General features: G+C 31.0%; 4 protein-coding genes across 4 annotated transcripts; 2 read left to right on the forward strand and 2 right to left on the reverse strand.

Moving 5' to 3' along the window:
- The first annotated feature begins 2,165 nt into the window (after window positions 1-2,165).
- Window positions 2,166-4,738, forward strand: TUA2 (tubulin alpha-2 chain). Its single transcript, XM_068634890.2, has 4 exons — window positions 2,166-2,619; window positions 3,155-3,389; window positions 3,482-3,852; window positions 3,933-4,738. The coding sequence occupies exons 1-4, from the start codon at window positions 2,527-2,529 to the stop codon at window positions 4,581-4,583; spliced, it is 1,350 nt and encodes a 449-aa protein (XP_068490991.1). The 5' UTR covers window positions 2,166-2,526; the 3' UTR covers window positions 4,584-4,738.
- Window positions 4,739-7,762: 3,024 nt separating this feature from the next.
- On the forward strand, window positions 7,763-12,072 carry LOC137827978 (amino acid permease 6). The gene is made up of 7 exons (XM_068634362.2): window positions 7,763-7,889; window positions 8,004-8,237; window positions 9,478-9,571; window positions 10,084-10,298; window positions 10,800-10,942; window positions 11,027-11,254; window positions 11,656-12,072. The coding sequence occupies exons 1-7, from the start codon at window positions 7,763-7,765 to the stop codon at window positions 12,070-12,072; spliced, it is 1,458 nt and encodes a 485-aa protein (XP_068490463.1).
- A 585-nt stretch (window positions 12,073-12,657) lies between these two features.
- Window positions 12,658-16,767, reverse strand: LOC137827889 (tubulin alpha-6 chain). The gene is made up of 4 exons (XM_068634248.2): window positions 16,244-16,767; window positions 15,557-15,786; window positions 13,588-13,695; window positions 12,658-12,927 (listed from the first exon to the last, which is right to left on the reverse strand). The coding sequence occupies exons 1-4, from the start codon at window positions 16,551-16,553 to the stop codon at window positions 12,805-12,807; spliced, it is 771 nt and encodes a 256-aa protein (XP_068490349.2). The 5' UTR covers window positions 16,554-16,767; the 3' UTR covers window positions 12,658-12,804.
- Window positions 16,768-17,804: 1,037 nt separating this feature from the next.
- On the reverse strand, window positions 17,805-21,916 carry LOC137827911 (pyruvate kinase isozyme A, chloroplastic). The gene is made up of 7 exons (XM_068634286.2): window positions 21,169-21,916; window positions 20,678-20,765; window positions 20,388-20,578; window positions 19,648-19,766; window positions 18,891-19,134; window positions 18,485-18,719; window positions 17,805-18,385 (listed from the first exon to the last, which is right to left on the reverse strand). Exons 1-7 carry the CDS (start codon window positions 21,706-21,708, stop codon window positions 18,057-18,059), a joined length of 1,746 nt encoding a protein of 581 aa, XP_068490387.1. The 5' UTR covers window positions 21,709-21,916; the 3' UTR covers window positions 17,805-18,056.
- Window positions 21,917-23,152: the final 1,236 nt, after the last annotated feature.

The following is a 23,152-nucleotide window of genomic DNA, read 5'->3' on the forward strand; positions in this document are numbered from 1 at the left end:
TATTTTTCATACTTGGTTTTGAACTTAAACATGTTTTGATAAATGGTGAATCCAAACTTCTTAGAAGCGAGTCAAATTTAGTTTTAGTTTGTAGGGCATGCTAGCAGTGTGATGTGTAAGTGTAATAATTTAACTTCATAGATAGTAGGATGATGGACAATGAAGTGCATGAACTACGTGGTGACATTGTATCTTGATTCTTGCAAATGGAAAGGAATATCATGAGCCAAAATAGAGCACTGTGCATGTGTTACCTCTTTTTTGCGGGTGGAGGTTTACTTTGTATTGGTAACTACTAAACTACTTTTTGCCTACTCAACTAAATGGGACGTCAGACATTCTGAACTGACTATTTTTTGCATACTTTTTCTTTTTCTTTTGGTTATTCTACTTCTATTTTTGTCATGCATTAGGCTATCAGTTTAATTATAAAGCAGCTCTTTACCATTAATGTCATGGAGTAATGGGTTCTCCATTGTTTGTTATCTTATAGTCATAGTGTGTCTCTGGTTTGAGCATGACTTCTTATAGCTATCAGTACTTTTGCTGAACCAAGTGTCAAAATTACTGAAACAAGAGGCTGCTGCTGTATTTGACATGGACACTGGACTGAAGTGAAATCCAGCCTCCATAAAGGAAGTGTGAATCTCTCCAGTAATTGTTATGATTGAATGAAATGTGATGTTCAAAGTTTGAGTGTATACATTATAAATCGCCTCCATCAAACAGCTCATAGTGTAGGAAAATACAAAGAACAAAGAATTGAAATATGGCTAAAGGGAAGTAATCTTCAGGCATGGACTTTTTTGTAGAATGATTGGAGTGGAAATTGTGTTTGTTTTTAAGTGCAGTGTTACTGCATAGATGAAATAACTTGGACACTAGAGTTTCTAGTTTTGCAAAAGTATTTTTGTTTGATACTACAGAAAGGGGGAGGGGGAGAAGAAATGGTAGGGAAATTAGAAAAACAAGAGGTATATTAACCCATTCAATTAGAATTGGGTTGAACAAGTTTATATATTCTAAGTTTGATAAATTCAATCTAATTCAACTTATAATAAATAAATAAGACATATTATACATGACATATTATCATTATTTTTTATATATATATATATATTAAGACATATTGAATCGACTTGTTAAATTAAAAAGCTAAGTCTAATTTAATTAAGTTGGATAAAAACTTAGATTAAACTTGATTCATTCTATCATTATCCACAGTCACGGCTTCCTCAAGGAGTTCCCAAGAAATGCCTCCTCAAGCAGTAAGATACAGTAGGAAAGAATAATACAACATCAATATCGTTATAGTAAAAAAAAACTCGTACTTTTGTTACTTTAAGGTTTAATATTATTTTTGTTCCCCACATTTTTTGCAATTACTTAACGTAGTTTTTGAGTGTTATTTTTCCGATTCAACGTAATCTTAAATTTTGACAGAACGACTCAATTTGGTCTATTTCTAAATGTTCAACTTTTATTATGTGTTTAAAAATTTGGTTTAGGTGACAGGACATCATGCATTAATTCTACCTATCTTAATGATATCAAGACAATTAATGGAAGAAATTAAATTAAATTATTCTAATAAAATTGGAGATTATATTAAGTAAAAAAAAACTAAAAGACTATTGAGTAATTACAAAATATACTAGGATTGAATTAAATTATTCTAATAAAATTGGAGATTATATTAAGTAAAAAAAAACTAAAAGACTATTGAGTAATTACAAAATATACTAGGATTGAAAGCGGTGTTAAACCTTACTTTAAATATAAACAAGGAATATAGACCAAGTGGAAAGATAAAGCTGACATGAAGTTGCAACAACATGGACTAGTAAGTTTATTTGATGTGCATATATATTTTTTCCAAATCAAATAAGTATAACTTTATTTTCACACATTTTTTCTTCAACAAAATAAGTTATAACTTTTTTCTATTTTTTAATTTTTGTTCTCATCTACCTATTTATTTTCTCCTTTACCTAAGGAAAGTGTGAGTTCATGAGTTACTAATGCTAAAAAAGAGGAATAGCAGGGAGACAATTTAAAATAAATTAAATTTAAATTAAATTTTCACCTATCTATCTATTTAAATTAAATTTTCATCTATCTATCTATTTAAATTAAATTTTCTTACCGTTGTTCGCTTTTGTCAGGTGGGTATTTTTTTTTAATATTCAGTCCAGTACAACGGGAGTTTTGGACTGGCCTCGGGCGGCAAAAAATATATTTAAATTTCAAAAAATAAAAAGGATGGGAACTAACCATGGTTACGAAGTTGGGTTACATGGGATGCAGACAGCTCAACCATTGCTTGCGCACCGTGAACCAACCCTGGTTAGAGACAATGACAGCGCAGCAACCCCATTTATCTCCCTATAAAAGGAATCCAAAATCCAAAATCGTTCATCAAGATTTCAGAGAAGGCGTCTTCATAAACGCCTTTCTTCTTCATTTCTTCTTCCTCTCTACGCTCTTCTTTATTCATTTCAAATTCGCGTGTTTTAATCTGCGAAAATGAGAGAGTGCATATCAATCCACATTGGTCAGGCTGGTATCCAGGTCGGAAATGCTTGCTGGGAGCTCTACTGTCTTGAACACGGCATCGGGGTGAGTCTTCCATCTCCACATTTTTTTTAAAATTTTCATTCAGATCTGTGTCCTAGAGTCTTCTTTCGTGTAATTCTGTTGTCGATGCAAATATCCGTTTCTCAGATCTAATGAATTTTAGCATTTTCTTTTTCAATTTCATCCGTTTACTTATTTTTCTTTGATCCGTACTTTTTTTAACTTTTTATTATTATTTTTGAAGGCCTGTTCTCTGTTTATTTTGCCAGATCCGTTTTCCAATTTCATTCTCTAATTCGGTTGTAGATTCATACTAGTAGTGATATGGCCTGTTTATGCCTGTTATTTGAAGTCATAATGTGGTTTCTTTCTCCATTTTTTGGATCTACACGTGAAGCTTGCAAGTCATTCTGATTAGGAAGTTCTTTTAGCAGTTAGATATAATGTCCGTGCTTCTGGTTTCATTAGTTGTTGGCAGTTTTTTAGTTTTGTACTTTAAGAAGCTGAAATATACTTAATCGAGGAGTAATGAAAAGTATTAATGTATCGAGAGCTGATGTTTATAACTTTTATGCAGCCCGATGGTCAAATGCCAAGTGACAAAACAGTTGGAGGTGGTGACGACGCCTTCAACACTTTCTTCAGCGAGACAGGTGCTGGAAAGCATGTGCCTCGTGCCATCTTTGTGGATCTTGAGCCTACTGTGATTGATGAGGTGAGGACTGGACCTTACCGTCAGCTTTTCCACCCAGAGCAGCTCATCAGCGGCAAAGAAGATGCCGCCAACAACTTTGCCCGTGGCCATTATACCAGTGAGTTGCAACATAGTATTATATGTGAATTTTTATAATATCACAAGTGGGTATTATAAATTCTTACACTTATTGTTTGTAATCTATATCAGTTGGGAAAGAGATCGTTGATCTGTGCTTGGACCGCATCAGAAAGCTTGCTGACAACTGCACTGGTCTCCAGGGGTTCTTGGTCTTCAATGCTGTTGGTGGAGGAACTGGTTCTGGACTTGGTTCTCTTCTGTTGGAGCGTCTGTCTGTTGATTATGGCAAGAAATCCAAACTTGGTTTCACTGTCTATCCCTCTCCTCAGGTGTCCACCTCTGTTGTTGAGCCATACAACAGTGTTCTCTCCACTCACTCTCTCTTGGAGCACACTGATGTTGCAGTGCTTTTGGACAATGAGGCCATTTATGACATCTGCAGGCGCTCCCTTGACATTGAGCGCCCCACTTACACTAATCTCAACCGTCTGGTTTCTCAGGTAATGATCTGCATATTAATGAGATTCATCGTAAATATTACCAATTCTGTGGATTAATTGATTTTTTTCTGTTGGATTAGGTGATTTCTTCTCTGACAGCTTCCCTGAGGTTTGATGGTGCCCTGAATGTGGACGTGACTGAATTCCAGACCAACTTGGTCCCATATCCTAGAATCCATTTCATGCTTTCCTCCTATGCTCCAGTTATCTCTGCCGAAAAGGCTTACCATGAACAACTTTCAGTGGCTGAAATTACCAACAGTGCTTTCGAGCCATCTTCCATGATGGCCAAGTGTGATCCTCGCCATGGAAAGTACATGGCCTGTTGCCTGATGTACCGTGGTGATGTGGTGCCCAAAGATGTGAACGCTGCGGTTGCCACCATCAAGACCAAGAGGACCATTCAGTTTGTGGATTGGTGTCCTACTGGTTTTAAGTGTGGTATTAACTATCAGCCACCTACCGTTGTCCCTGGAGGTGACCTTGCTAAGGTGCAGAGAGCAGTATGCATGATTTCCAACTCCACCAGTGTGGCCGAGGTATTCGGTCGCATTGACCACAAGTTTGATCTCATGTATGCCAAGCGTGCCTTTGTCCACTGGTACGTGGGTGAGGGTATGGAAGAAGGTGAGTTTTCAGAAGCTCGTGAGGACCTTGCTGCTCTTGAGAAAGATTATGAGGAAGTGGGTGCTGAATCCGGTGACGGTGTGGAGGAGGAAGAGGACTACTAGAATCTATTTCAGATTCTTGTGCGTGTTTTCTGTTGTGTTTTGTGTTGAGTATCCAGTGCTATTAGTGTTTAATGTGGATGCATTGCTTTTATGCTTCACTGCTTATGTTCCAGACCTAAACTTAATGACAATACATAATTTGTCCATTTTCTGAACCCATGTTCTTCTGTGTTGATGCTAATTTCGACTAATTGAACTTTGCGGGCTAAAATTTGGCCCAAGAGAAGTAAAGTAAGGGCCTGAAATTAGTCGGGTCAATTATGTGAAATTTGGGCTTTATATAACTTAATCCCATTAGATTCGGGTCAATTTTGTTATTTAAAAAATATTCTCTAATTTGTATTCTAAATTTAAAAGTCAAAGCTACATTTGATTTTCAAATAGTAAAATTCTTAAACTCTTAATTTGAAAGTTATTTTCTGAATTCAAAAATCACTTTCAAATAGTAAAATTCGAAATACAAAGTTGATTTTTCAACAGTCATTTATGAATTCAGATTACAACTTTGAAATTGTAGAGTTTAAAATATTAGATGATAGAGAGTGTAGAGACTTAAACTTAATTTTTGATTTAATTAAGATTAAACTTAATTTTTGATTTAATTAAGATTAAACTTAATTTTTGATTTAATTAAGATTAAACTTAATTTTTGATTTAATTAAGATTAAACTTAATTTTTGATTTAATTAAAAATAAATATGACTTTTCACCATAACTATGGAAGTCCAAATAAAACTATGAAGGTGAAGGAAGAAATTGCCTATATCAAGTTTCATGTGTTCTACTAACTCTCTTAAATTGATTTAATATTGAATACAATTAATTCAATTTGTTTTCACATAAATTTAATCTTATTTTTATCTAATCAGCTCGATTTTACTTGGAATTAACTTGATTAAATCTCTTGGATCTATTTTTACTAGATCAGTTGCCACCTATGTTTTATTTTATTATTAAAATATTTTACATTTGTTTTATCTCATGATCTATTTTTTTCTTCAGAACCTTATATTAAGAAGTAAGTTACAAATACAATAAAAATAACTTAATATATATCGTCATTGAATATTGACACATATTTTGACTTGATTGATACTAAAATAATAAAATTGGCATAAATAGTATAACATAAACTAAAATATTTAAATTATTATACACTTAATTAAAAAAAGTTATTAAATATTCAAAGTAAAAGTTATTTCCGTAATAAATACCAAAAGCTTATTTTTTATTTTTTTATAATCTTTCATATCTGTTTTTGTAAGTTGCAGAATTTATCTTTATTTTGACCAATGAAGGTATTCCCAGTTTTCTAAATGTTTTTAAGAGAGTGTGGCATTGGTAATTTAATTATTTATGATAGCCAATGTCGGTGTGTTTCAATTTCAGCTATTCTTTTGACTTTAAATGGAGTTTCTAAAAGCAATATTTTAGGAGACTTTATGATATAACAAAGGAAAGATTGCGTGCACTAATTTTATTTTTGGGAAGAGTTACGAGAATTAGGATTTTTCTACTACAAAACTTTATATTTAACTGTTAGTTTGGATTGAGAATGTGGGAAATGAAAGAAATGAAATAAAAGAGAGAAAAAAATGAAACTTATCTAAATTAAGAAAAAAGAAGTAGAAAATTTGTACTAGATTTAATTGACCTGACTCAATAAATTCTATTATATATTAATATATTTTTAAAATATTTTAGTAAAATAATAAAAATGTGAAAATATAAATTAAACCCCAAAATAATTTTTAAAAAAAAAATTTATTTTAAAATTTTAATATATACAAATGTTATATATTAAAATAATAATATATAAAATAAATTAGTTTACTTGATATATAAAATTTTAAGTTAATTTTTTTGATTTACTTATTATTTTAATATTTATTTTAATTATTTACAAAATATAATTATTAATAAAAATCAAAGTTTCAGTTAAATGTAAATATATGTAATTCATAATTATTGTATAATTAATATAATCAATTATATACTATTTCCTCTCATTTCTTCATAATTCAATAGATTTATCTTATCTCGATTATTGTATTTTTTTTTATTTTCAGTTGACGCTCTTATTTTGTACATTATTACATCTCTACTTTTTTTTTTCATGGGAAGCAAACTAATTGTTTTGAAAATTTCTCCAAAATTAAACTTTTTACTTCTTTATTTTTTCATAACATTAGATTATTTATTAATTTAAAACTAATAAGAATACAATTGACTAATAAGTATTGTTTTAAATTTTAAAAATAATAATTAAATAAAAAAAATTCAGAAAACCCAACCGTTAAAAGAAACAAAAGAAATAATGTCTTCTAATTAACTGTTATGAAGTACATATTCATTGGATGTGACTTCTAAAAATTTATATTAATATCAACTGTTTAATTATTCATCAACATGAAATTTTTTTCATAAAATAAATAAGATGGTCATGGATAATTTAAGCATTTAATAAATATTTCTTTTATACTATCTATAAATTATATAATAAATATAATTGAAATTAATTTAATTATTCCTCTACCATTTGACCAATTCAATTCAATTCAATTCAACTGTTACTGTTATTACTGTTATCTTAAAATTGGAATTTGAAATAACACTCACCTCTAGTCTCTCCTTCTTCGTGTAATAATTAATGAGACTATTTAGTTGGAGTATACAAATTAATTTTTATTTTATTTTTAAATCATAAACAGATTACTTTCGTATTTTATCTTCAATAATATTTTAAAATTATAATATAAAATTTATAAGGACACACAATTAATAAGACAATTTTTTTTTATTAAAATAAAAAGAAAAGAGAGAAAAGAAACTAGTTGGTTGACTGAAAAAGACTAAAAGTAACCATTCATATTTTAGATTTAATTTAAAGAATGTTTAACTGTAGATAATTGATTTTTTTTATTATAATATAAATTTAATATAGCATATAATAACTAACATTTTTTATTATTTTATTTTTATACAATAAATAAGATAAGATAAAAAAAGATAACACGTTTATAGATTTATAAAAAAAACGCATACACACGTTTGATCAGTTCTGTTTCCCCCAATAACAATTCAGCAATTCGGATAAGGATTGTGATTATAGTGTTTCCTTAGTTTCTTGTTCCTTCTTAGTTCTTCATTAATTATGATAAGTAGATACTCCTATTAATATGATACCAAATGTTCCAGTGAAAATATCAGTGAGTGAACAGACAGAAACACTGCATATGGAGTCTCTGCCAAATCATGCACAAAATTCACTCAAATTCGACGACGATGGTCGCTTAAAACGAAAAGGTAATGCTATGTGTCTTCCTCAAAAGTTTACATAATCTGAAATCGAATCATTGTTTTGATTACATCAATTGTTCGTGTGATTTAAGTTTTGTAATGGTTGTGTTGTGCATGAAGGAACATGGATAACTGCTTCTGCACACATTGTCACTGCTGTTATTGGATCTGGGGTGCTGTCGTTGGCATGGGCCGTTGCTCAGTTGGGTTGGATTGCTGGGCCTGTGATTTTGACATTGTTCTCTTTAATCACTCTCTACACTTGTTTTCTGCTCTGCGATTGTTATAGGTACCCTGATTCTGTTCATGGGACCAGAAACATCACCTACATGAACATGGTCAAAACTATTCTGGGTAATTTCAACTCAAACAAATTCAATTATTTTTTATTTGTCTTTTCTTCACGTGTTACTTTATTACTTGACTGTATAAAAACAGTTACATGAAAAAAGACAGAAACGATATCATTTCCTTTTGTTATAATTTTTGAAAGATAACACCAGACAAAAAGATTATACGCTAAAATTTTATGACATTAGAAATGCTAAAATCCATGTTTTTAAACTGAAATTATCTTTTCAAGAAAAAAATTGTGATTTCAAGGTGTACCTAAAATAAAGTTTGACTGAATTAAATTTTATGTATAGGGACTTTATATTTCACCAACGGAAACACGTGCATCTTCATATTTTTTTTTATCTTTTTGGATTTTAATTTTATATTTATTTAAAAGATATATATATATATATATATATTTATATTAATTTTATATTTGATGTATGCATTTTATAATTTGAATTAAAGCAATACTAAAAAGAATAATTTAGATTACATATTTGTGCCAAAAAAAGTAACTATACTGTTGAATAGTAAAAATAGGTCCAGTTACTTTTAGTTGACAGTTAGCTTATATTCACTATTAATTTAAAATATATATATATATATATATATATAATGAGGTATCCTATTATATATTGTTAAAAATAATTGAAAATAAAAAAATTATTCTAGATTATATATAAGTTGGTAATATTATTAAAATGAGTTATTAAGTAAATACTTTTTTCTTTTTAATGGTATCAAACTACCATAAATATATGATAATTTCTAGTAAATATTTTGCATGATAAATTTATTCACGTAAGTATTAAAAGATAAGATTTTTTTTTCATAAGCTTGTTATTTTAATTAAGGAAAGAATTTTGATTTTCTTACATGTTGTAAGTATTAAGTATAAAAATTACTTTGAAATATTGTCCGTAAAACATGAGGCGGGTTATGTTTGTCATATTAACGATTTCAAAAGATTGAACACAGCCGTCCATTATCATTGGATTGTTATTTTCACATCTGGTTCCATTTTACATTTATAATAAATATTAATATTTATAATAAAAAAATTAAAAAAACCTCAATTGAAATATAAAATGTTTTAAAATTAAAAAATTATAAATTTTTATAAATAATTAAAATATTAATATTTATTGAAGTGTATGGCGAAATAAATATTTTTTATTATCATCCATACTTTGATAGTTATAAAGAGTGACACATGTGTTTTTTATTGAATAATGTTGTTTTTTTTTTGTTGCAGGAGGAAGGCAATATCATTTATGTGGAGTAGCTCAGTTCGCAAATCTTGTTGGATCATGCATTGGATACACCATCACTGCATCCATAAGCATGGTGTAAGTGATATTTCATATATTTTAGGTTTTTTTCTTGTTCAACCTACAATTTCTAATTACACCCTTCTAGTTTTTAAAATAATTATCCTATTTTTGTAGGGTTTAGGAACAAGTTTTTCATAATTTCTGAAATATAATTTCTAAAACATGATTTTTGGAATAAGATTTTTAGAAAAAAAATATAGAATAAGACGTTTAGAAGAAACTTTCTTAAATACATGATTATTTTCTATAATAAAATTTCTAAAAAGAGTTAGAACAAACTTTCTAAGACACATATGATGTATATAAAATGGATTTATGGAACAAGCTTTTTCTAACATAATTTCCAAAACAAAAGAATGATAAATTTTAAATTTAACTTTTCAGAACAAGTTTTTTTATAGCCACTATTAGCATGGGTACAGTTATTAAAAATGGGGTTTAAGATTTTGTTAAGGTTGATAAAAGAAATAAAAATGTATTTTCATTCTACATCACATTATATCACATTATTGTTGTTTATGAAACAGGGCGATAAGAAGATCGAATTGCTTTCACAAGTATGGGCATGAAGCTAAGTGCCAAGTATCAAATTACGCATATATGTCCATCTTTGGAGCAGTAGAGATTTTAATAAGCCAAATCCCTGATTTCCATAATCTTTCAGGCCTTTCTTTCGTTGCTGCTGTTATGTCTTTTGGTTATTCTGCCATAGGCATTGGTCTCTCCATAGTCAAAATTGCAGGTTTGTCATTGCATTTAGTTAATACATCATTTGTAATAATACAATTACATTCTTCTTTCATACATATCCATCACTAAATTTTGCAAACTCACAATCATTAGTGAGCTTTTTCTGGCTAGTTAAAGAGACTAAAATCTTACCTAAAATAATCAAGTCTAGTACTACTTAAACCAATGAAGTAGTTGTACATTTTAAAAATCTTTACTGAATGAGTGAATGATAATTTTGTAAAGTAAAGAACATTTTAGTACATTCATTTAAATCTTATAGTGAACCCCTTTTAGTAATGTTAAGTTAAAGGGACTCAAATGAAAACAAAAGTTAATTTCTGACGGGTTTGTAAAGTGAGAAGGAATGTGATCTTTCCTTTAAAAAGTTGTCATATATAGTATGTACATAAGCATCTGATTCGTTTAACATTTCTTGTGTAAGGCATGAATAAATAAATAACCTGAAACTGATAGATGTTGGAATTTTTTGCATGGGCGTGGAACCTAAAAGGTGGAAGCCATGTGGAGACAAGTATTACAGGGTTGGTTGTTGGAGAAGACGTGACAGGCACACAGAAGATATGGAGTAGTTTCCAAGCAATTGGGAACATTGCTTTTGCATATTGCTTCAGTCAAGTAATGGTTGAGATACAGGCAAGCTACCTTAGCCAAAATTGGTGCTTATTTCATTCTATACTGTTTTTTTAGGATTGTTTTGATAAAACTTGATTTCAACAGGACACATTAAAATCAGTCCCATCAGAAAGAGGAGCCATGAAGAAGGCAACCGTAACTGGAATCTCCATCACCACATTTTTTTACTTGTTATGTGGCCTTCTAGGCTATGAAGCATTCGGCAACAAGGCACCCGGAAATTTTTTAACAGGGTTTGGGTTTTATGAACCATATTGGCTTGTTGACATTGGTAATGTCTTCATAGTTGTTCATTTAGTGGGAGCCTACCAGGTAATTCTTTCATCACCAATAGTTCCCAACTCAACACTATGTATGCTGTAGGGAGAAAAACAAAATTCAAACTTAACTCTATATCTGAGTTATTTGATCTCTAATTAACAAATTAGTATTGTAATTAAGATATGCTGGCTTTTTATTAGTCTTTGTTGTCAGCTATGAAAAAAAAATGATGTTACACTTGTGGCATTGTTTGAAATATGCTGATATGACTCAGTTGCATTTTTGTTCACTCGTATATGTGTGATACTTGAGGGACCAAAAATGTAATAACATGTGTTAAGCAATGTATTACACAAGAAAAATATCGGGAGTAAGTTTAAATTTAATTTGTATGATATGATTTTTAACCTTGATTGTTAAATTATGAATCTTCACTTTGTGTGTACATGCAGGTATTTTCACAACCAGTATTTACGCTTGTGGAAAGTTGGAGTGCAGGGCGTTGGCCTGAAAGCAAAATCATAACAAAAGAATATGGTGTGGGCATTCCATTGGTTGGAACATTCAGACTGAATGTGTTCAGGGTGATATGGAGGACAGTGTTTGTGATATTCACAGTTGTGATTGCTATGATTCTGCCATTCTTCAATAGCATTGTGGGGTTGCTTGGTGCAATTGCCTTCTGGCCCTTGGCAGTCTACTTTCCAACACATATGTACCTTGTTCAGGCCGAAGTGCCCAAGTTCTCTATGGTCTGGAATGGGATCAAATTGCTAAATGTCTTCTGCTTTATTGTCAGCCTTGTTGCTGCAGCTGGATCAATCCAAGGAATTATTACAGACCTTAAAACCTATAAGCCCTTCCAGTAAATCCTATGTGTGCTTTAGCTCTTAGGATGAACCAATGTTTGTAGCAATGTCTTTGGTCATTATTGATCAGTTGTTTGAATAAATTTTTTTTAATATATTTGTTTGTCTCATCCTTCCAAGTTTCTTCCCTGTTTCATGTTATTCCAACGTAGGATACTAGGATGAACAGTATCCAACAAAAATGGTATATTTAATTTTCATGCTGTATAATAATGTTTAATTTAATTAAAAAAGATTTTTTTTTTCTTGAAAAGCTCAAGTAAAGCAGCTTTGTTTATATACTACGTATTTACATTAATGCTTACGTAACAACTGCTACATGATTTCTCTCATACTTAATAAAACCAACATTTCAACATTCGATGATTCCTTCTTCCTTTTATTCATGTTCAAGAAGGTGCAAGACCTTCATTGTTTGCCAAGTTTGTGGGCTTTCATTTCATCAGAATATCGTCTGGGGGTGAGGAACTTTAGTTGTAACAGAAAAATAAAGCATTATAAGCAATGTTTCTTCTGATGGAGCTTTTATTTATATTTAAATTATGCATAGGATCTATGCAAAATGGAAGAGACGGATGAAAAGAATTGAGTCAATGATGAAAGCAAAATAGATAACAAGAAGTTGATCTGGATGATATTTTACAATGGAACTAAATCAACAGAGGCTTAAGTAAACAGAAATTTGATATATGCAACTAGATTCCTAAGAGCTAAGTATGTTTAGTCTTGCCTTTAGTTTAGACGAGGTGCTATCTGTGATATCCTTTCATCTTCAAGGAGTGCGTAAGGGTCCACATATTGTGGAGGTGATATAGCCATCTTGCTTGCATCATGGACAAATGTTGGTCCAAAATACTGCAACAGTAAACTAAGGATCAATTTCAAAGCCATTTCAAAAACATCACTCCTATTTATCCACTACAAAGTGATGCCTGAAGTGTAAGAAGAGCATGCCAACAAGAACAAATATATTGCCATTAAAAGTTTCATTTCTCGACGGGGAAAATCATTTCAAACTAAGGATTCATGTTGCATTGAGCTTTGTTGCCACATATCAGATATAAAACCACGGCGTAGATTAAAAGATTTAAATGTACAAGCTTCAGCATTATGAAATGAAGTGGCTGCTCCCAATAATTAAATGTACAAAAACAGTTGTAGTCACAAATTGGGAGCTTTGTTAGTTCACCAGACAACGGGGACAAAATTCATACATATGCTAGTTACAGCATTGGCTATGTCTATCATGAATTATAACTATTTACAATGAAGAAGTTTAGTATATAGCTTAAAGTTGTAGGTGCTAAATTGACATAGTTTGTCCATATACTAGACTATGTTCTTTTACCCGTCAAATTGTTATTTGCTTCAATTACAAACAAGCTAATAAATGAAAGAAAAATCATGTTGTCATTGTACAAGTAAGATGGTCATGATACTGACATGCATCAATATGGTGATCTGATATATAAAAAAAATGCACTCATCACATCAGTTGTCAGGCCAAGAACTTACGAAGTAGAGAGCAGAAAAAGTTGCAACAATTATGAGGATCAACGGTCCAAATCCCAAGAAGAACGTTCCTCCAATTGTCAATAGAAGTTTAGCACGAGGTATTAAGCCCTGAAATAGATGAATACACAAGTGATTTCACGGGATTTAACTCAATATAATATATTATTAATTCTGATGTAGAGGCATTTCTATAGGATATATAGATTTTTTTTTTTCATATTTAGCATCCAAAAGACTCCTCATAATTTAGGCAGTGCAGCAATTGCTACATTCTCATGTAGTAATAATATACGATGAAAAAGAAAGTGCATCAATATCTAAACTGGTCTTACAGAAGGCCTTTGCATACTATGGACATCATCATGTTAATTTCTTAATAATATTCTGTTATTAATACTAGAACAGTGTACTGATGAACGATTTCTTCAAGTTACTAATGCCCATTTCACACTCAAATTTAGGGAGTATTTAGGTAAACAATTTAATTAAATACTTATTCAATAAGATTTTGTTATATGAGAGTTTATTCTTAAGCTTCATAGTGAAGTGTACTAGAATAAGCTAAAAACATATTATTTTGATAAGCTCATCTACAAAGCTAATTAAAATAAGTGAAAATGAACTTATGAGAAAGTCACAAGTCATGAAGCACTATACTTCAATTCACTTTGCATATCCATATCCGATACTCTTAAATGTTTCACCAATAAAGTATCTAAGCCTTTAAAAGAACTATAAAACTCGAATACAGCTACATATGAAACATTGAAATATATGTACAGTATAGAACTAGAAACATAGTCTCTGGGTGGGGCAAAAATGGAAATTACCCTCTTCACAAATGATTTCAAGAAAGAAATAAGATTGATATTATTTCTATTTGTCAGGAAATAAAAAAATTATTTATGATGACAATGATTTATGAATTCTATTTTGTTTTTAGTAATGCCTAAAAGTATGTTAATTTGGATTTGCTTGCAGAATATAATTTTATGTTTTATGCATTTCTTAAAATATCTGTATATGAATCCTACACATATTATATCTTATGTATTTTTAGAATAATTGTATCTAATACATATCTTATTAAAAACAGGTATAGTATTTCTGAATCATAACATAAGCACAAATAAGCTGTGGCAAACATTTCATTAGTCTTATGCAATCATTGAAATTCATAATAAGAAGCATGGAAGCTGTATTTCAACATGAAGATTCAGAAATGAAAAATTCAAAATTTTAACAGCTTATTATTTTCTTAAGTCTTAAAGTAATAATAATTTACTACAGAGAAGCTAAAGTACACACTTCAAAGCTATTTATGGCAACACAAGAAATAATGTCGTTAGAATTTAACTATGAAATCTTACATCTCTGAAATTAAGGGAGTTACTTATTGCAAAACTGATAAGATACAATTTTATTTTGAAAATTATTTTAAGTTCTTTCTAATTCTATGCATTCTGCAGAAGCCATTTGAATTTTAAGTTCCAAACATGTGATGTCTCAAAGGGGACTATTTGAAGTTCTAAATTCAACAGCAAGATCAAGTTTGTTGATTTGAGTAACAAGCCAAAAGTTTATAGCAGTAACAGCTGCCAGCTAAAAAGGGCTACTGATGTCACTCATTATTAGACCTACTATTTATATAATTGTTGACACATAAAAGATTAAAAAGTATCGAATGTTTAGAGAATAAGGTTGAAACCACAATCTTGTAAGTTGCCATTCATTAATTCATAGCTGGATTTCAGTACTTCTTTTCATATGTTCATCCTTCGTGTCTTTTCCTTGTCCTCCCTCCTCATTTTCCTCTCTCTTGTCTCTCATTAATAAAAAAAAACTAAATTAGTATTTTTTGTTCAACACCGGATAACAAAGACAAACTACTGACAACAAAACTATTGAAATAACATAACTGTTTGTTTATAAATTATTTAAGGAAAAGGAATGTTGACAATGAATCAACCTCAAGACCTTCACTGTTCAGGGCCATAGATCGTTCCCTCTGATTGTCTAGACTCCTCTCAACATTGGTTGACACAAATTTTCTTTTTGGGAAACCTCTATCTTCCTCATTCACGTACACCTCTTCATCAAGTTCATAGTTGCTTTGTTGGTAATCATCAAGCAATGATGTAGGGGTCATACCTCTCCTCTTCAATTCCTTCATAAATAATGACTCCGGAGGCTCTTCACCTGAAAACAAAACAGAAGCAGTATGAAGACACAAAAAGGTATTGTCCATTTTGATGTTCTCTTTAACCAGTTGTAGACTATAATCTGAACCCCTTCACTACAAAACCTACTTGTCTAGCCAAAACATAATGAGATACTGTTTTTTTTGCTAACCAACACATGAAAGGCCACACAAATAAACATGCTTAAAGCACAAGAACTCATCCTACACCAGATGAAGACAGACATAAAAGGGGGGAAAAATCTAAATTTTATTTTAGTAATCTGCCAAGCAAAGAGAGTGGATATCACAAATACAAATCATTAAACAAACAGAGCTAAGAAATTTTAGTAAATTTCTGTATTATTTCAAATTAAAAAGCAACTATTTTTTCTCATTAAAACTAGAATTATAACAATTCCAAATAACCATCATTAAATGAGACATGAAAATAATTTAAAAAAAAATCAAACTTGCCATTTTTTTGGTTATTGGAATCTTGAGAACTACAACAGACCCTGAAAGTGGAAGACTTAGAAGAGGTGAAAGTTTGCAGCTTTGCGATCCTTTTGTGGAAACAGCATGGTAGGTGATTGTTCCACGTGGATTTTCTGGGGAAATTATATTGGGAAAGGGAAAGTTGGGAGAGGGTAGGTCTCAGAAAAGCCATAACTAAAGCACCAAATTTGAAGAGACAGAGAAACCCAAATGAAGGAAAGGGGTTGGTGGCAGAGAGACGTGAAGAGGCTTCTTCTAGAGGAAGTAAGAAGTGGAGTAGAGCTTGCATCGGCTGGATAAGCGCAATTTAGAGTGATAGAACTGAGGATGCTAATGTGAGCGGAGAGTGGGTGTGCGTTTGTGGTTAGAAAGAAGTAACCAGTCGCAGATTTGCGGTCAGAGGCTGCTGACAACATGGACAAAATAATCATGATTTTTGTTTCGCGAATGGATTTCCTTCACTATTTATTTTATTATTTATTCTCATAAACTCCAATCATTTTGTTCCTTCCACGAAAATATGGCAAACTTATTTTGTTGGGTTGTGATGTTCGGTAAATTTAGAAACGTATTTATCAACTTTATCACCAATAATAGAATAATACACAAAACAAGAATTCAATTACACATGTATCTACTAATATTAATATAAAACTTTTTTAACAATTATTTTTTTAAATAAAAGTTAAATTGAAAGAGATAAAAAAAAGGCAAGTGTACTAATAAAGATAAAAAAATAATTTTAAAAGGATGGAATGACATTTCTTTTATTAATTTAGGATAGTACTGGACAGACCCATTAAAAAGTGGAAGAGGTAAAATAGTAACTGTGTCAAATTCAGTAAATTATTTATTCTAATATATTAGAACACAAGAGTATACTTCAACTTTTTAAGAAATGTCATTTAAATCTAATTTCAATGAAAATGATTCACGATTTAATACACTAAATCAAATTATAGGTATCTTTCTTAAAAAATAATCTTTAATGTTATTATAACCTTGGTTAATTCTAAAAATAAATAGTGCCCATACCAATAGTATAAAGATTTTTTATTCTTTTTGTGTGTGCATATACATATACATATATAATATTTTAATTTTTCTTTTTTCATTTTATTTTGGTAGTACAGAAGTTTAGGAATGGATGAGACATTTTGAAATAGTTAAACTTAAGTAACTTTTGTAGTAAATAATAAATATCTTAAAATCATATAACAATAAATTTTAACTGATTAAGATATTTGAATAGAAATTAAATTCTAATTTAGTTTTTTAATACACTGCCTATAATCTTTAGAAGGAATGCCATTTTTTGAACTTCACTTTTTGTTAGACTCATTTTTTATCTTTTACCTACTTTACCACTTTACCTACTCCTTTTTTGAACTCTTATATGAAGCGAGAGACAACTGGGAAGATCCCTTTCGTAAGAATATCATGGAAAGACGAAAGTGAGTATTAGATTCGCGTGTAAGCAAAGAAACTTGCGAATGTAGTATTCTGTGAGTTCACAACAATCAAACAAAGTTGATGAATATAATATAATTGCGACATATTAGTGCAATTGTATTAACTACTTATAATGGGCAATTCACGAAGTGTAATTTCATAAGCATCTTTTGAAACAGGTTTCAGATCTAGCTAGAGTTTTACAAGAGAGAATTTATAAACTTTGTTGTTATACATAAGGACAAGAAACCAATAATACGATACTATCCCAAGCTAATTATACATTAGGACAAGAAAATTCTTGGACACGTGTCCCTGGATATTTTTGCAACCTTGCGTTTTAGCCAATAGTCTTCACCTGAATTGATTGGAGAGCCATAGGAGAGGAACGTTTGGGAGCTATATCCGAGACCACTAGGACAACATCTCCTTGGCTGATCAATCCTTTGGATTCCATAAGTTGGACTGACTTTGAGATGTTAGATTCAGCATCATCTGATAAATCAACCAGAAGGGGTACAACCCCCCATCGCAGATTCAGAGCCATACGGGTACTTTCATCGTCGGTGAAGGCAAAGATGGGAGGATTTGGGCGGTTGCGTGATAGAAGTGATGCCATGTGTCCATGCTTTGTGTACACAAAGATGGCATCCACACCAAGGTTGTTGGCTGCAGAAGAAAAGGGTAATTTTTTATAATGGTTATTAGACTCTAACCACCACGCACAATTCATATTAGAATGAAGTGGCAAGAAGAAATATGAAGTACCCATTTCAACAGCACAATTGCATATTTGCTCAGTGATGCATTCTGGCAATGCTGCTCCAAGTTGGTGGTGGTTGAGAAGATTCTGTCTGTTCTCCTCCCGATTCCATGACTCCATTCTACTGCTAGTCATATCCAAGACTGCCAAAGCTTTACGTCCATATGACCCAATAGCTGATTCACCAGACAACATCAAAGCATCAGCATATTGTCGAACTGCTTCAGAAACATCTGCTACCTATTACATAAAAGCAAATATTTATGAGGTAAGAACAGAAATCCAATAGGGAAACTGGAAACATATAATCATAGAATGGAATTCTGTCCTAGTTTCCTAGTAACATTTACTCTCAATCTAAGATATTCAACCAAGTTTATAATATTCATCCTGGAAAAAAATTGATTTTACCTCGGCACGAGTTGGGGTTGGATACTCAACCATTGACTCAAGAAGTTGAGAAGCTACAATCACTGGCTTATTTAGTTGTCTGCATACGTAAATTATATCCTCTTGGACAGAAGGAATCTGTTCAAGTGGTATTTCGACCCCAAGATCACCCCGAGCCACCATGATTCCATCAGAAGCTCGAACTATTTCCTCAAGTTTATGAAGAGATTCTAAGCTTTCTATCTTTGCCAAAACTTTAATGGATCTGAAACAATCATATAACTTAGCTAAAATAACATTGAATTAAGTCCATAGAAGAAAATAATTTTGTAACTTAACAGGTTGAGTTGGTTAATTATCGAATAAATATGCTGTTAACAACAGTATTATCAGAGAGCAATGACAGAGAGGAAGCTGAACACTGAATTTAATAGCTCAACCTATGACTTCTTCAATCACAATATTGCAATTTAACCTAGGAAATAGTACTGAATACGCCCGCTTGAAGATGTAAATATGACACCACTAGGGTGCAAATGACTGGGTGTTACATGGCTATCTCCATCATAATGCAGCAGGACTTCAAAGGGAAATCGAAGAAAATCAAGTAGACATTGTGACACTGCAGTAGAATGATTGTGATACTTAACAGATTCCTAGCCACTGGCACGACATTTTGTACTAAAAAATAATATCAACATCCTTTTAGAGGAATTAACGGTTACATTATATTGCTAGAACCATATAACTATTCCTTTTTTAAGTCATGCTTCCTTACTTGGTTGACTTCGTAGAGAGGTAGTTCTTTAGATCCTGAACAGAATCAGCATGATTGACAAAGGATAAGGCAAAAAAATCTACACCCTCAGCTATACCAAGGTCAATGTCAGCCCAATCCTGTGGATGTAAACAATTCAAATTTAGGAGAGAAAAAACATATAAGGGAAAGATTTTCAATCCATAATTATAATTATTTCAAAGAAAAATACAAAAATAAAAAGAGGTCCAAACAGACAAACTCATTATTAGTTCTGGTAAATTATGAATACGATATGTTCAGTTAAGAAAAAGGTAGCTTCTCTGTATGCTGTCACTGAAACTTATACAAATAGTTATACAGACATTGTAAAACGGAAAGGTTTATTGCATTGTCTGAGAATTTAATAAAAATATTGTATTTATGGAAGTTGAAGAAACGTCAGTCTAACCAGTTCTTCCAGATTTTCTGAATGGGTTTTGAGGAGCAAAACTTGGGACTTTGGAAGGAACAATATAGGGTGCAGTTTTTTTCATCCATATATTGACAAATGTAAGCACTGATCCTTGAGGTAATATATCATTTCACCTTATTTACAAAAAATATTAAACATGAGTTTTGACAACAGTTGACACTGTTAGCCTAAGAATGCTTCCAGAAAATCAACGCCATACATGTAAAGAAGTAATTGCAGAATGCTAAATTTATCCTTCATGATGTTCATCAAATGAGCCCGGGAGAAAAAAATGGAATATGTATACCTTTGTTGATAGAGTGGGGAGCTTGTAATTCCTCCTCACAAGCTTTCCATCTCTCCAGAAACTAAATTTGGCTCCAGGAAGGAAAATACCAGCATCGATGCACTTACAATGCAAATCATTTCCTGTCTTTTCAATGACTTCAAAGCAAGCCATTCCACCATCAATAACAAGTTCATCACCCACTTCAATATCTGATAGACATCAACTTAGTTCAGTACTAACTTTAATGCATAAATTCATTGCGATAGAAAAGGAAGAGCTGTTTCTTCACTCTTTAAGCAAGACATCACCTTCAGAAAAACCTCTGTAGTTTGTCTGTACTGTGAATGGGCGAGAACCCTCAAAATGCTCAGCAGTAAAATGCCATATTGAACCTTCCTGAGATGGAAACAAAAACAATATAGAAAAAAGTGCATCTCTCCAAATTAGCTAACTTCAATAAGTGTGATCATTTAGGACAAGCTAGCACAAAAAAGCCTTTCACACAAAAATATAAACATATTCATTAATAATTTGGATTAATATCTAACTTAACCCCAAAAGACAGCTCACGAAGGGAAAGTTGCTCCATATCAACACACACTGTTTTTACCATATCACAACACAAGTCAAGGTGAGATCTCTAACACTCTCCCATTGAGTACTAGATAGTTTGCAAGGCTGAACATCTATGAATGATGCGAAAACAATCCAACGAGATGTGGTACTTGATACCCCCATTTATATGTACTACTTTTTAACATCTAACCATTGAATGTTAAATAAAGCAGAAACAGCATACCTCTACTTTAACCGAGGATGAGGCTCCATGATCAACAACATGAATCTGACTACCCTCGGTGTCAATCATCACAGAAACACAGAACCCTTTCTCCTCATTTAACTTCTTGATCTTCTTAATCACATCACGGTGCCACTCCCTGGTGCCATGGCACATGTTGAGCCTGGCAACACTCATACCTCCCAAGGCCAAATTCTCAAGTTCCTCCAAAGAGTTGCATGCAGGACCAACTGTACACACGAGCTTGGTCTTCCTCAACCCCGCAAACCCCTTTACCGTTATATCTCCCTCTGAAACCACATCCAATCCACAAGTCCCCTGCAAAGCCTTACTCCTTGATCCCTCCACTCCCACATCCAAAGCAGCCCGAACCTTAAAGTTAAACCTTTCATTGCCCTTCCATCTCCCTCTGTTGAACCGAAATCCGAGGCTAACGACTCGGCCGCCAAAAACCCGATTCTTGAAATCGAGTGGAGCGTTCCCAGCAGCACTCACTAGACTTAGATCGCTCGCTGAAGCAACCATTGACTTCAAAACCATTTTCAGAAGTAGAAGCTAATGGAAGCTTGTGCTGGTTTCAATATAGGTTTCAATGGAAATGTGGTATCAGAGACTTCAACTTTACCAGGGTTTATTTGAGGGTTTGAATTGAAAGGGTTTCTTTGTAGACTCCGTCTTTGTTCAGACTTTGGATTTTTGCTGCCAATAAGAGTAGGTTTTGGAGGTTGGCTTCATTCAATAAAAAAATATTATTTTAATCACAGAAAAATATATTTATTCTTCATTTTTAAATATTTTAACCATTTAATGACATTGCACTGAATTATTTTGAAATCCGTACGGTAATGATTACTCAATTCATCCCTTGACTTCGATATTTCCAACTAAGATAAAATAATTTAGCTTTCACTCTATTTTTTTTCTTTTTAACTTTCTCATTTCGCAATCTTAATTTAATATAAATTTACATGTTATTAATAAATTTATTTTAGATATTAATTATTTTATTATAACTATATTCTAAATGTTATTAATTTATTAAAAAATCAAATTGAAATTGAATTTTTCAAAATAATGATAATCTTATATAATAATATACTTTTAATATAAATTGATAAACCCAAATCCATCGATTTAATGTTTTAATTTGATCCACAATCGGACCGATTTTCATACTGCGACATACAGAATAACTAGTTATTTATGTTTTTATTTATATTTATCGATATATAAATGATTCTTTATTTTAATTTTTTTCTTATTTTATCTTTATAATAATATTTAATTTTATTATTATATTATTGTGTATTATATATTTTTTTATTTAAAAAAAAATATATTAAGACAGTTATTAGAAGCAATTTTAAATGTAAAATAATTTTTTTTTTAATTTAAATTTTTAAAATATATCTTATTTTCATCAATTTTCAAGAAATTGTTGTTTTCCAATTTTAATTTTTGAAATTTATCATAATTTTCTCTTTTACCGCAGTTTTTCACTCTATCTCTCTTTTTCCTATAATCTCTTGAAATCCAATAATAAGATTCTTATATTCTCTCTATCTTTCATACATACATAAATCTATATTTTATTTAAATAAATATAAATATATATATTATTATATAAGTAAAAAAAAATGCATATCGCGCTAATATTTATAATAAGTATTTGAAACACTTTACATTTAATTTTAAATTTTCATTATATCATTAGTCTCATTTTGTATTAACTTTTATTTACTTATATACCTCCTTTATTTGCTTCTGTAACATGTTGTATTTCTTATAAAATTTAAATTACCATTTTGGTTTAATTCAGAACTTTTTTATTCTTTGAAAATTTTTAATTTTTATATTTTTTAAATTAGTCAGTTATTATTCTTTCTGTTTAGAGTTATTTTATTTAATGGATTCAATATATTGACGATTAAAATTTATATGTTTATGACAGTTGTTAACTGTTAGTATGCTTTTAAATTAGGAA

Source organism: Phaseolus vulgaris, chromosome 7, assembly GCF_051622355.1.
Source record: "Phaseolus vulgaris cultivar YP4 chromosome 7, ASM5162235v1, whole genome shotgun sequence".
NCBI lineage: Eukaryota > Viridiplantae > Streptophyta > Magnoliopsida > Fabales > Fabaceae > Phaseolus > Phaseolus vulgaris.